At 31.7% G+C, this 15,504-nt stretch overlaps 2 protein-coding genes across 3 annotated transcripts; both read right to left on the bottom strand.

Annotated features, from left to right (window-relative positions):
* Positions 1-2,632: 2,632 nt before the first annotated feature.
* LOC123905678 lies at positions 2,633-6,815 on the bottom strand. Its single transcript, XM_045955375.1, has 6 exons — positions 6,439-6,815; positions 5,689-5,838; positions 4,814-5,072; positions 4,324-4,542; positions 3,985-4,127; positions 2,633-3,264 (listed from the first exon to the last, which is right to left on the bottom strand). The coding sequence occupies exons 1-6, from the start codon at positions 6,718-6,720 to the stop codon at positions 2,965-2,967; spliced, it is 1,353 nt and encodes a 450-aa protein (XP_045811331.1). The 5' UTR covers positions 6,721-6,815; the 3' UTR covers positions 2,633-2,964.
* Positions 6,816-8,304: 1,489 nt separating this feature from the next.
* On the bottom strand, positions 8,305-13,517 carry LOC123905679. 2 transcript variants are annotated; one of them, XM_045955377.1, is made up of 3 exons: positions 13,305-13,490; positions 10,730-10,844; positions 8,305-9,726 (listed from the first exon to the last, which is right to left on the bottom strand). In XM_045955377.1, exon 3 carries the CDS (start codon positions 9,723-9,725, stop codon positions 8,925-8,927), a length of 801 nt encoding a protein of 266 aa, XP_045811333.1. In that variant the 5' UTR covers position 9,726; positions 10,730-10,844; positions 13,305-13,490; the 3' UTR covers positions 8,305-8,924. The 2 variants fall into 2 exon arrangements, with proteins under 2 accessions (XP_045811333.1, XP_045811332.1); XM_045955376.1 differs by lacking the exon at positions 10,730-10,844 and having other exon boundaries at positions 13,305-13,517.
* Between the last annotated feature and the right edge of the window lie 1,987 nt (positions 13,518-15,504).

Raw genomic sequence — 15,504 nt, forward strand, 5'->3', positions numbered from 1 at the left:
GTGGGTAATTTTTGCGGGCACCCTCTGGGTATGGGTCAAATTGTCATCCCTAGATGTGCACAATATTTTCATAATAGAAGGAGTAAATATATTTTTAAGTCACTAAAATTATAAAGGTAGATCATAATATATAGTTTCTTAAATTTGCAACAATAGCAATCATTTTTTTAAAAATTTTGTACCACAACTTTAAAAACTATATGATTGTTCTGAAGCTGCAAGTACTATTGAAATCAATAACTATATTTTTTTTTATTAGTTTTCATGTATTTTACTAGCAAAAATATGTTGACTGAGTGACTAAATTGCTTGATATTTCAATTTGAGGGATCAAATAGTTATTTTGCAAATTTAAGAGATTAAGTTGATAGATACTTACTTTGGTAAATAAAAAAAATTACAGATATTTGCAATTTCAATTACTAACGGTGTGTGTAGCGGATGTGGATTGGTTGAATCTTCTAATTATTTGTTCTTTGAATGCGATTTTTTCGGTTCTTTTTGCCATGAGATTTTTCATTGGCTTCGTGTGACTAGTATTTTTTTTAATTGATGAGCAATCTCATGCTTTGCAATTTTGTAGTAGCTACTTATTTAAAAAAGAAGTTCAAAGTTGTTTATATGTAATTTGAATGACTTGTTGTTGGCAAATTTGAAAAGAGAGAAACAGCGGCGTGTTTGTTCAGCACGAGATGACGATCGCTTTACTGCTTGATAAAGTTAAAATTCTTGTTTGGTGATAGTTGAAGGCCAAGAAAAAATATTTTTGCTACGATTCGAATAGTCGTTTTCTAATCCTATGTTATGTTTGAAAATTAGGACTAATTGATTTATTTTCTGCTCTCTATCACTTTGCATTTGGCTCAGTTGGACATTCATTTTTTTTATTGGCAATAATTTTGTATTTATTTTCTCTTAACTAGAACTTTGACCCATGCGGTGCATGGGTCTAATTAAGTGTAATATGTAACAATAAAAAATAAAATACAAAAATTTTAAGAGCATTTTCAATAAGAGTAGTATATGGAATTTCATGGACTAATTATTCTATATTTGTTTATGTGCTTATTTTAGATTTTATATATTTTTTAAATAATTTTGGAACTCCATCGTTTTGTTTACTTATTAAAAAAAAATTGCTGATAACTAAAGGTTAAAAAATTGATGATAATTAAGGTTAAAAAAAATTAAAGACATAATCAAGAACATAAACTTAAGTGGGCATCCATAAATAAATAAAAATTGTGATTAATTCCGCCGTTCAAATTTATTGAAAACGGAGTTAACATATTAGGATTCCTAAATTCTTTCATAATTGAATCACATGTTTTAGCGGTTAAAAGATTTTATTGTAAGTAATGGATGCATGTTCGATGACAAATCTGTATTTTTTTAATATAAAGCTGCAATAAAAAGAAAGAGGAAAATGAGAGGGGTAAAAATTTTGTTTAGGGTTAGCTTATGTTAGCAAGCTTATAATATAAGAGATTATTGGTTTTTAATTGTTTAAATTGTGCAATGAAAATTGACGGTGCTTAATTGTCGTATGAAATATTTCATATGAAAGTTGATGGAGCTTAACACTTTGTGGACATAATTTAAATCACAATTGGTCTGCTAGTGCATGTTGTATCAATTGATCATTGGTTAATATTAAATCTGCAATGTTAAAATCAAAATAATGAATGTGATTAGTGACATGATTATGGTTGTGTTTGGTTGTATTGCAAAAAAAATTGATTTAGCAGAATTGAGTTTGATCATAACTTTTCAAATTACACTTGATAATAACTTTCCAAATCTCACATGATAATTATTCTCTAAATTTATGATCCGGTAGAAAAAAAATCATTGATCAGGAAAGACATAAAAATATTTCGTGATGAATAATATAGTCAACAATAATTTTGATATGATATACTTTTAAAATTAATGGTGCTTATCAATTATTGTACATAATTTTAATCACATTAGGTATACTTGCCATAGTGGTTGGAAATATTGTCTTGCATTGAAGGTTTGCGGGTTCGAATCCTAGTCAAGACAAAATTGTATTATTTTTTAATAAAAATTGCAAGATAAAATGGAGGGAAAACAGAAAAATAAATTAGGGTTTAGAGTTTGCTTGTGTATACAAGCTTATAATATAAAAGATTATAGTTGAAAGCTAACATAAAGTACGCCGAAAGCCATATTTCATTTTCTTATGAGAGGTGAGCTCTTATATTTAATTTAAGAAATTGACACTCAATTTTATCTCATTAAAAAAAAAAAATCAACTTATAATCCTCTAAAATTAAATGTTTTAATCTTTATATTTCTCTTCTACTTTTTATCTTATACAACCTACACACTTTTCAAAATTACACACAAAAATCTAATGACAACATTTTCAACATTGAAATTTTGATGTCAAAAAGTCATTTTTCGATTAAATATGTGTATTGTTTAACCAACCGAGTTGACTATGCGTATGTTTGTTTTGGCGGAGGGAACCTCCAAACGTGATTATAATACCTCGTAACGCGTTTTTTTTCATTTTTTGGACTGTTTGGGTAAAATGAAAACGCAATTTTGTTGCCGTGATTTTGAAGCCAGACACACGAGTTTCACTTTTAACCAAATTCTATTCTGTCAAACTCACTTCTACTAGAATCAATTCTTTTCACCGCATAACCAAACAAATACTATGTTGTTTTTTAAGATAGTATACTAAGTTGACTATTTTGTGTTTTTTTTCTCCAAGTATTATAGACTAATCTCTTTGAAAATATAGAACAAATCTATGCATCAAAATTCACGTCTTAAGAGTAACATTGCAACTTTACCTATTCCATTGTGAAAAACATTTACATTTTGCTTAAGAAGAATAAACCTCCTAAATTAACAAAAACTATAGGTAATTTATCATTAGCAAAGTTAACAAGTCATTGCATTTTGCAAATGATATTGCTATGTTCTCTCTCATCTCTTTCTTCCTGAAATAGTTTTCTTCACAGCTCCAACTGAGACCAAAAACTCGTCAAGTGATGATAATGTTCTCATGTCATCAGGTGGAAAATAGCTGGCAGCTTTTCCTTTGATGGATGAGAATAGAAGGGAAAGTGAAGGCCAAGTATCATATCGGTCGCCTAAAAACTCGTCTAAGAATGCAAATGCAGCGCGGAAATCAGACCTACTTACGTTTATTGGTGCGGCAAAGTGAGCTGGGATTATTCTTCTAAATCTCCAATCTCGCGAAATGCTATCAACCCAGTCTCTTACCTAAATCAGAGTAAAACAATGCAAAAATGTGAATAAGATGTTTGGATTAAAAGCTTAATTGAGCATTTATAGCACTAAGCGCTTACCATATAAGTGTTCATCTATTTTTATAACAAACGATAAAATAAAGTCGAATTGTTTTAATATAAGCTGTTTCGAATTCGTATGCTATCCTGGAGAGCTTATGGAAATAAGCTAAGCTTATGGATGCATCATAAACTATTTTCCCAAACTATCCCGAATAGTCTCACAAGTGTTTATGTTAGTAGATAAGCTCAAATAAGTAAATCTAGACCGGTCCTAGAATGCCGAGTTACATAGTCTCATTAACAATTTAAAAAAATGCACCTTTTTTTTGTTCAATTTGTTTCTTGATTTCAAGAACTGTCAAGTAATTTTCATAGTTTGAATTGTTAGTTGGTCTTTAACTAACTAACTAACTAACTAACTAACTAACTAACTAACTAATGATCTCATTTGTAATTAATAACACTATACTCCCTCCGACCTTAATTATAAACAAATATTCATCTTTTAGGTTCATTGAATAACTGATGTATTTGGTCTATATTAAAGGTCAGATGCATCAGTTATTCAATGAATCTGAAAAGAGAATATTTGCTTAAAATTAAGGCCATAGGCCGTAGGGAGTATCATTTGTAGCTAGATCAAAGTTTGATTAGTGAAAAAGTAATAATGATACAACAGAAAGAAGATTACCTTTTCGGGAACTTTGCTGAAGACCAGAGTCTTGACAATAGGTGAAACAATCAACTTCTCTGACATCTGTTCAAAGCTTGCATTAGGTTCCAAAAGATTAGATGGACCAAGAAATAAGATTTGTAGAACCATTCTTTCCCATCCTGCATATTACAACAATCAAATTTAATTTCACTTTGAACTCAATCGAAAAGAATCTAGCTCATCTAAAGTGAACAACTCGCTTTATAGGGTAAAGTGAGTAATGTTAATCGTTGATGAATAAATTACGAGGTTTTATTTCATGCACATGCATAACAAATCGTATCAGGTTCATCAGGTAGTAAACGGGAATCCGACCTTTTTGCAGGTTCCTTTTGTTGTCAATTACAGGTTCATCAGGTACCTCCCTTCCTTTACTAAGAATCTTTACAGCCAAACCATTCTTCGCAGACGCTAAAAGTGATTCTTTGTTAATACACTCAGGTGGCTGTTTTGATACAAAAATAACAGCATCTGTCACCAATAGCGTCCTTGAAGGCTTATGGTAGAAAGCTACCTCCACATATGGCCCAATTCCTAAGACAATAAGAAAATGAAACTTTACATTATTTATAAGCTATATTTCTATAACAAAGGATAAAGTAAAGTAAAAATGTTTTTTAAAAGCTATAAGCTGCTTTTATAAGCTATCCTGGAGAGTTTATGGACATAAGCTGAAAATAGCTTATGGACAGGTCATAAGCTCTCTAAAATAGTGTCATGAGCGATTATGTCAGTAGATAGACTCAAATAAGTCAATCCAAATAGACCTTTAATATAAAAGTATGCAAGAACTTCTTATCATTACCAACTTCTGGTGAGCTTAGAACCTTTTGCTCTATTTCACCAGCCCAAGGAGTGGATAAATCATCGTCTTTCAAAGTTTTAGCACGAAAAATTCCAAAGAATTCTAAAGGTAAGTTCAACGGCCAACTCCATTGCCTTGGCGCCACCCATACCTGAGCGCGCGGAAATTTTCTTGAAAACGGACCTACAAATATTTTGTGCTCATAAGCGAAAGTAGGGAGGACAATGTATTCAACTGGAGACCCCAATTCCTTGATAAGCTGCAAGAAGAAAAAAAAATCTATGTTAAGAAAGCAGAAATAATATGGATTTTATATTTGTATGCTCACAAAAATGATTGCGTCAGTGTCGTGCCAGTGTCTCATACACCAAACACGCCTTCAATTTGAAGTGTCACTGACTCGGTGCTAGTGAAACAATCCAATCAATAAATTTCAACATAAAATCTGAAACTGGCTCACCCTTGTGATATACAGCTCCGGCAATGGAAGGGGTTTAGAAAAGAGGCAGATTCATTATAAATCTAGAGCCTATCTGGATTAACTTATTTGAGTTTATTGACTTTCATAAGCACTTGTGAGACTGTTTGGGAGAGCTTATGGAAACAGCGTGTGACATGGCGATCAACGGTTTTCAGCTTTTTTTCACAAGTTCTCAAAGATAGCTTAAGAAAGCAGTTTGACATTGTTTTATCTTGTTATATAAATAGTTTATACATATACACTTATATGATGAACACTGATATAATAAGTGCTTAATTAATTAAGCTATTTATTACAAAAAAAGCCTTATTGTAGACTGCATTTCAAGAAATCGATTCTACAACTTGATGAAACTATTCCAATACGCAAAGAGATTGGTAATCATAGGAATAACCTGAATACACTCATCAGTTGGAGCTATAGGCGCATGAACCCATAATCCACCAGATTTAAGTTTGATAACTGTCATTCTAATGTTTGTCGAAACACTGCTGAAGCCTAATGCCTGCTCTTGTTCAAAGAGCCATATATAACCCTTCACAGCCTACACCGTGATTAAAACAAAAGCGAGTAGTTAGTAATCTCAAAAATAGAATTCTCGCTAAAATTTATATTGAAATGTTAAGTCTTAAGACGTTGCCAAAACTAAACTAAATAACTGAAACTTCAGACTGAAGGCGTGTTCGGTGTCTGACACCAACACGTGTGGTTACGGTCTATCACTTCATTTTCATAACATATATTTTCATAGCAATGTTGCTTAAAAAAGTGAAAAACTTGGAGGAAGATAAACCTATGTAGCACTAACACATCAGATTGAAAATGTAATCGGTATCTGACACGTGTCAATGTCCAACACTAACACAACATCGACGCATGTGGTTATATTATATTCGATCATTTTTATTTTCTCAAATTATTACAAAGTATATACATTCAATCACTAATATGTTCCCAAATTATTATCGGTGTCTGCATGCATATCAGTGTAGGTGTTTCATAAAAATAAACACATAAGAGGGTATATCATATATATAAGCCTCATATCATGTCATGGATATGAAATTCAATGAACAAAATCCAAACAACCAAATCAATTGAGTTCAACAAAATCAAATATAAGAAAAATCAAAATATAGCAAACCTCAGTTCTAATAGTTAGCCTATTGAGGAAAGGACCAAGTGGAAAAGGAAAACCAGTGAAATTGAAGTAAAATCTTCCATTAGCATTGCTTGTTGTTCCAGAAGAGTTTGTGGAAGAAGCAACAACCAAATTGAATGAATCTCTTCTTTGTTGTCTTGGTTTTAGATTCAAGCATAGACCCTTTAAAGAACTACCAACAAAATTTGAACTTGAATCTTTTAAGTAAATGGGGTTCTTAAAAAGTGTGGATTTTGGAGAAGAAACAGCAATTGCTGCCACCATTTTTTCACTTTTTTGTTGTTGTCATAAACTAATGTACTTGGTTTTGTTGTGAGTACAATGGTGTGTTCTTGGTGGAAAAAACATTATTGGATATGGTTTTGACACGTGGAATATTGGTCTTAGGATTTTGTCCAACAAGGATGTTTAATTATGAACCTCATCTTAATTGTGGAAGTAGTGAAGTGACAAGAAAAAAACTAGGTGAAGTTCACTTTCTTCTCATTGTTCTAGAACATTGTAGTTTTTCTTTTTTTTTTTACTTATTAATAAAATTAAAATCTTATTTTAAAACGTATTCTTTTCAAAAGAAATTATTTTGTATTTTTTAAACCATAACCCAAATGTATTAAGTAAGGAATGATAAATTTCTGTTGTACAAATTATTTTGACTACTATGTGTTTGGTTGAGCGGCGACTAGAATTGATTATGACAGAATTGATTCCGATAGAATTAATTTTAGTTAAAAGTAAATTGAATGTAAATTGATTTATGTTTGGATACATTAACATAGAAATGATTTTCAATTTTCGATGTTGTTTGGGCAATTTGAACCAAAATTTTGGGTTTTAATATGTATATTTTCATAAAACATAAAACTAATTTATTGATTTTTTTTTACTAAAAAACTAAATTACTGAAAGTTAATTATAATCACACCCTTAAAATCTCCTTAATTTTTTAAAATCGATCAATATGTTTTGTTGGACAAAAAATCCAACCCAATAGTAAAAATAAAAATCAACAAAAAACCAACCCAATAGTAAGAAGCTACAAATACCTGCTTCAACTAGAATCGATTTTACATAGCAAGAATCAAGTTTACGGCAACATCCAAACATCATTCTAACAGTTGTGAATCACGTTTGCAACTGAAAACGTGTGTTTAGGTGTCCCCAACGTGTAACCAGTCACTATGTTTTCTAATACAAATGTTTGTTTATTTCAAAATATTTTTATTAAGTAAAATAGTAAAAATTGTGACTTAGTAAATGTGGGTGAAGAAGTTTGGCTCATCTTTTTTTGGTCTTTTTTTTTTTTGGTTTATGGTGTTTTTTATTTTTAAAAGTATATAAGTTGGGCCAAATAAAAATTAGAAGTTCTTAAATTTTAAGATGTCATTTTATCTTATAAAAAAAAAGTCAAAGTTGATGAGACGAACTATAGACTGAATACACGCGGAGCTTACTTTCATGTATCCTCTTCAATTAGCATGCCTTTTTACAAAAACCCCCATTTTGTGAATAAAAGTTTAAGTAACCAAATTCTTTTCACAAACCTACACAATTTATCCACACACTCATCATTAAAGTAAGAAAAAAATGGAAATGAAACCTCGGGCCCCTTTTTCAGAAACCAGAGGGTTAATAAAAAAATAAAAAATAAAAAATGATATTAAATGAAGAGAAGTATTATGAAAGTAGTTAATTTTGTGTGTTTATGTTGTAAAGAATTAAAAAATAAACCTGAAAATCTTTTGGTTAAAATGACAAGATAGCATAAAATTGTCAATCTAATGCATAAGCTACTTCAGATAAATGTTACATGAGCACTGCACTTAAGATAACACACATGGAATAAATTAATTTTCATGTTGAAAACACCTTTACCTGTCTGGTTTATGTATTCATAATGTGCTTGAGTTTAGACATACATCTCTCAAAATTTACATGATCCATACCAAATTATACCACCATACATGAAACATATATAACCTAAAGAGTTACAGAATTTGTGGCAGGCAAGCACAAGAAACAATTTCAAATTAAGTAGATAGTACATCAAATGTAAGGCAGACAAACAACACAATTGTTATGTACAATTTACAAACATAGAACTATGAGTTGTATTAGAAGAAATTTCCATACCATACAAAACATGATATTGATAAATAATCCCCAAAGTAAAACTGGAATTAAGCCAAACAAATATTAGCCTCCAGAAAACGGCACGAGCATTATCATCACCTGTTTCCACAGCTTTGATTGATATCAACGCTATCAATGCCAAAAACTGACTTTGTACCAACCAAGTACTACTAACCAGCCAAGCTTTACCATAGATGAAATGAAGACGAGTCGAGTATACTACTATATTAAATTGAGTGGTGCTGTATGTCGAAAGAGAACTGACACAGCTTGTAAAGGACTAAAGGGGAAGCCGGCAAATCATGGGACAAAGTTTGAGATTAAACTAGCTTTTGATCTCAGGCAACTATTTCCCTGACAAGCCAGTCTAAACTAGGATATGAGAAGTACAAGATGAGAAATGATGGGAGAGCAAAGAGGATTGTAATGAGTATATACAGAGCCAAAATGGCTGCACTGGCTGGTATTGCATACAAGATAATCAAAAGAAATATAAGGATCAATGGGAACTTAGCTGTCAACTGGACGAAGAAAATCAGTGATTTTCGAAGAGATATATGCACTCTTTCCATATCGAGGTGATTATTGGTATTACCCCGATTCTGGCTGGAGCTTGATGTATCTGGATGGTGAACATGCCCCCTCTGAAGGTTTCCATGGTTTACTTGGCCTCCTAAGGTTAAACTGCTTTTGCTTGAACAGTTTTGTTGAGTATCCCCACAGAAAGTTGAATGTGATTTTACTCGGTCGCCATTCATGCCTTCAACCATCCAAAGAAGAAAGTAGTTCTTACGGGGGAATCTAAGATTTCCCCGATAAACTAAACGGAATGATAAAAGGTTGCACCATGGGCAGGAGATGAAGAGTGGAAGTTGAACCGGCAGCGTTGGAAATTTCACGACAGCCCACTGTAGTCCCAAGATACAGTTTTTACAGAGGGTGTGACCACACCATAAAACATAAGGCACATTTTCAACAATGTTGAAAGATTCCCAACATACTGGGCATTCAAGCCCTTCCTCTCTTCCTACGACAGAGTTGTCATCATCAGAACATTCTGAAGTAGAATGAGTTGGGTTTGCAGAATCGTTTTTCTGTCCCACGTTTCCAGCAATACAATTTGATGCAAAGTTCCACATTCTGAATCACAAAAAACACATAACCAATCAGAAGGTATCATTCATTCCTCAATGTGATTAATTAATTAAGTAATTAATGACTGACTCAACACTAAAATCTGAAACAAGCAAATAGGATAGAACCACATAATAGTAACAAGGAACAACAACCGAAGTCTTTTTCCACTAGTTGAGATCAGCTACAGGGATTAAACAACACGATAATTTTCTGTCATGGACTACATATATAAATAAGCCATTATTTCAAAATCTTTCTTGATTGTTTGACCTGTAAGTTTTCTTAGATCTTCCTCTAACTATTTAACGACCATTCATCATGTCTACCCTTCTAATTGATGCTTCTAACATGTCTAAGCCGCCTAAGATGTTATTTTACGATTATTGCCACGATGGGAGGTACTCCGACTTTCGCTCTAACAACTTCTCTCCTAATTCTATTTTGTCTTGTGTGACAAAGATACACCTAAAATTAAAAGAAAAGACCGTCATAACATGTTTACAGTCGAGAGTGCCTAACATGCATGATTTATTCTGCTTTTGTGGTTAAATTGACTATCATTTTGGGATACGTCTATGTTGAAGAAAGGAAGTTCTCAACTTTGCAAACAAAATGTCTAGATAGCATAGAATTTAATAATTTTTGCGCTGAAAAAGTTCCTTCTAGTCCAAAAAAGAATTATCCAATTCCTAGTTTTAAGAAATATGCTAGACATTTTGTCAAAAAAAAAAAAAGAAGAAATATGCTAGACATTAATAATAACGTAGGGCATATGTGGATGTATCTGCCATTCAAACTTAGAGGTATAATCACAAGGATTCTGATTCCATGCAGTAACTGCAGTTATCTTGGTTGTCCAATCTAACATCAATATTAAAAAGATTATTTAAAGATGATTTGCTCAAGCTATGATGTGACCCAACCAATCTCAAATTGATGGCCGAGATCAATTTTTTTTGAAGAAGCTAAATCAGCCCACTCAAATTGACACAAGAGAGAATCGAACCTGAAACCTTAAGGAGGAGCATACTCCCAGGTCACAAGCCAATATCATGGTCGAGATCAATTAAAGTGTGTAATGTCATTTTTTCTTCTAATGAAGTGAATCCAGATCCTAATCACTGAGCTAGAACTAAATAGTTCGTCAAGCTAAAGATAGGTAGCTCAATCCAATTAGCAATCAGAAATCAAATATGACCCAAGTAGGATGAACTTCGCAAGAAGCACTTACAGAAAACACACACATTTAAATTCCAGTTCTTTGGCTGGTACAGAAGTACATGGCCAAAACTTCTGTTTGATTGCTAAGTGGTGGCTTTTGTTGTTAATATAATTCTCTAGTTATGATATGCAGATGGGTCAGTTCATATAAAATTGAAATGCAAAAATCAATTTTCATGGAAAACTATTGGTTTGGAAATTAGCTTATAAGGCTAACACTAATTATAAATATTTTAGGCAAAACACACACAACTCCACACCAGAAAACATATCTGTCAGCACCTTCATCTTCATGCTTCTTCTTTACTTTCCTTCCCTACCTCAGATGATGCTAGCAAACTCTTGTAAATCAAATCAATGTGCTCTTCAAGTAACAACGCGGGTTGGAGACGCAGTTTCTCCTCTTGAACTTTCAACTGCACACATCTTCTATCCAACTCTGCCCTCTTCAACACATTCATACGCATATTATCAGCTCCATTTTCTCCGTCATCAGCTCCAGTTTCTCCGTCTTCAGCTCTGTTTTCTCCGTCTTCGGCTCCATTTTCTCCGTCTACAGCTCCATTTTCTACTCCCCAAAACTCATTAGAAAGTTCAAATAGATTCTCCTCATGACGATCAGTGAAAATGAGAGAACCTTACTTTTTCATTCTCAGATTTTCCTCGTATTTGTGCTTAAGTTTATAAATCTTATCACGAAGTTGCTTTTGTGTAATAGTTTTGACGCTAAACGAATGGTTATGAGCGTTGTAAAACATGCTTAATATTTTCGTAGGATCAATGTTTGTTCTAGATTTAAAATGTAGGAGGCCATCGACAAGAATTATTGATCCGACGAATAAGGTAAACCACGAATAAGGTAAACCACTAATTTCTATGATGAAATAATTCTTGTCAATGGCCTCCTACATTTTTAATCTAGAACAGACATTGATCCGACGAAAATATTAAGCATGTTTTACGACGACCATAACCATTCGTTTAGCAACAAAACTATTACACAAAAGCAACTTCGTGATAAGATTTATAAACTTAAGCACAAATATGAGAAAAATCTGAAAATGAAAAAGCAAGGTTCTCTCATTTTCACCGATCGTCATGAGGAGAATCTATTTGAACTTTCTAATGAGTTTTGGGGAGTAGAAAATGGAGCTGTAGACAGAGAAAATGGAGCCGAAGACGGAGAAAACGGAGCTGAAGACGGAGAAACTGGAGCTGATGACGGAGAAAATGGAGCTGATAATATGCGTATGAATGTGTTGAAGAGGGCAGAGTTGGATAGAAGATGTGTGCAGTTGAAAGTTCAAGAGGAGAAACTGCGTCTCCAACCCGCGTTGTTACTTGAAGAGCACGTTGATTTGATTTACAAGAGTTTGCTAGCATCATCTGAGGTAGGGAAGGAAAGTAAAGAAGAAGCATGAAGATGAAGGTGCTGACAGATATGTTTTCTGGTGTGGAGTTGTGTGTGTTTGGCCTAAAATATTTATAATTAGTATTAGCCTTATAAGCTAATTTTCAAACCAATAATTTTCCATGAAAATTGAAATTAATTTTTGCATTTCAATTTTGTATGAACTGACCCATTTGCATATCATAACATAACTAGAGAATTATATTAACAACAAAAGCCACCACTTAGCAATCAAACAGAAGTTTTGGCTATGTACTTATGTACCAGCTGAAGAACTGGAATTTAAATACCCCTAATCTGGATTCAAGAATAAAAGAATAAGCTCATATTGGACATAACAAGATACTACAATCATTTTACTATAATTAATCATGATGATCATTACATATTAATAATAAAAATCAAATCATATAATTTGAGACTTTTCCCTTCTTTCAAGATCACATAGTTCATCCATTTAATAGCATAACCCCAATTCAAATGGCTCATCTTCAGGATTAACTTATTGAACACAAGGTAAAGCTAAATCACCCATCAAATACAGCACTAAGATCATAAGAAATAAAACTAAAAGAACAAATTTTGAATGTCAAAATGAATGAACCGTATATGAAAACAAGCTAAAGCTAAAACACCCATCAAAGATAGATAGCATTCAGATCATAAGAAATTAAAACTAAAAAAAAAAAAGAATTTTGAATGTGAAAAATTAACTAATCAATTGAAATCAAGCAAAAGCTAAAAGCACCGATTAATGATAGCATTCAGATCATAAGAAATAAAACTAAAAAAACAAATTTTAATGTAAAAAATGAACTTGTGAATTGAAAAACAACGGAAAATTCTAATCCCATATAATATAATTTGGTGAAAACCTAAATCAGAAACCCTAATAATAAAAATGTAACAGTTCAGAAAAGGGGAAATAGAATTGAGAAGAAGAAGATACCGATTATGCGGAAAAATGGAGGAACAGTTGCACAAGCAGAGAGAATCGTTGGTTGGTTGGTAGTGGTACCACTCGATTCGATCCCAAAACAACTCTGTATCAAAACGACGTCGTGTTCGTCACTCACTCTATGATTTATGTGATGTCACTTTCGGATATCCCATATCTTTGCTTTATGGTGTGTTATTATCATTTTAGATTCATATGTCTCACAATAAATAAATGTTAATGTTTAACTAAATTTTAGGTTAAGAAAATGGTAGGGTGATTTGCTAGCACTAGGCTACGACCAAAATAATTGATACATTTAAGACCAAGAAAAATAAAAAATAAAAATTGATATATTTATTTCCGTTAATTTAATTTTGTTGATAAAAACATTGTATTATATGTACAGGGGCGAGTGTTTGAACTTCGAACATTTCACTTATTCATCTTAAGGGTGACATTTCTAGCCACCGAATTACTTAACAAAAAAAAATTAATACATTTAACTTATAATAATATAGATCAAATATTAATTAGTTATTCACTAAACTGAATAAATGAATTGTTTTTATAACTGAGATTGGAATATTAGATGGAGTATTATTTTATAGTTGGTAGTGTAATGAAGTGAGATAACATTGTTGGATGATTAGGAGTGGTTGGTTGATCCATCTACTAGTTACTCTGTAAGCGGGGCTTACCACTTGCTGGCGCAATTGTCATCATTGTCATTGACTTCTCATTGTGATCTTATTTGGAACGAGCTTGTCCTGTTGAAAGTTTCTCTTTTTGCATGGAGGCGGTGATCGCTTACCTATGAAGACTAACCTTATCTCAGTATGGGTGTTTGCATAATGTTTTGCTAATTTGTTGAGGAGGTTGTGAAATCAACGAGGATTTTAATCATATATTTTTGAATTGTGATATTTCTAGTTTAATTTGGAGAGGAAGGATAGAAGATTAGGTAATAGTTAATTAAATAATTATTAAGTTGTAGGTAATTGAGTAATTTATATACTAGTGTTATATAGTACTAGTCCCACACCCGTGCGATGTACGGGTGTTATGCGATATTTTATATTATAATGATGTTGAATTCACTTCTTTCAATCACATACATAATAAAATCTAAAACAATTAAAATAGAGACATATTATTCAGATTAAAATATCAATCAATATATGATATTTAAATTAAAACGAAAGCTAATAATCATTACCAACTATTTTTTCTTCTTCAGTTGAATTCAAAATATCTTGGAATGGCATAAAATCAAAACGGTTCATTGGAATGTGTGGAGCATCGATTTTGGTAAATGTAGTAGTGTGCGATGCACAGACATTATGCGTTGTTTTATAATGAAGCGTCAAAAAATTATTTCTATCAATAATAAATTAATAATTGAAACATTAGATATTATCAAAATAATATTAGCAATAAAACTTAATTAAAACTATTAACAATATGTATTATATTTGTAATTGCATTTCAAACAATTTATTTGTAGTGTTTCGTAAATATCATGCAAAGTCCTACTACAGAAATATCACAAATTAGACAATAAAAATGCTAAGAAAAATAAATAAATATTGAATATTAAAAGGGAAAAAAATAAAGAAATAAGGATGAGAAAGAGAGTTGGGTAGAAGAGTTATACAATGACTATGATAAAGTGTTAAAATAGAATAAAGAGCATCAAAATCTATATATACTTGCAAAATCAACAATATAGTCTCACTCGTTAAATACAAAGAAAAAGAAAGATACAATAAAATCATAAAATTTCAGAAACATATCATTATTCTACAACACTAATAACCCTTCCAAATAGAAATTTCACATGCTCATATATGTATGAGGAGGGATATAAGACATATATATTATAAAATAATTAATTCACAAAACCGTTTTTATTATAGTGGGAATATCAATCAAAAGGTTTGGCACTAAAAAAACATTAAAAGAGGTGATTGTTTCACTTATTATCTAACTCTTGATTTATCCACAAAAAGAAATGATCTAAAAGCTATGATTGATTGATACAATTAGGGTTATGATTAGTGGTAGGAGAATTATCTAAGATTTATATATATTTATATTATTAATTGAACATTTATGTTATTGAGTTGTTTGAGTGAGTTTTATCCTCTAGGCTCGTTAAGAGTGTTATATATGTAGTATTCTTATCCATTTTATCTTGATGAATGAAAAT

This window comes from Trifolium pratense, linkage group LG2, assembly GCF_020283565.1.
Source record: "Trifolium pratense cultivar HEN17-A07 linkage group LG2, ARS_RC_1.1, whole genome shotgun sequence".
NCBI classification, from domain to species: Eukaryota; Viridiplantae; Streptophyta; class Magnoliopsida; order Fabales; family Fabaceae; genus Trifolium; species Trifolium pratense.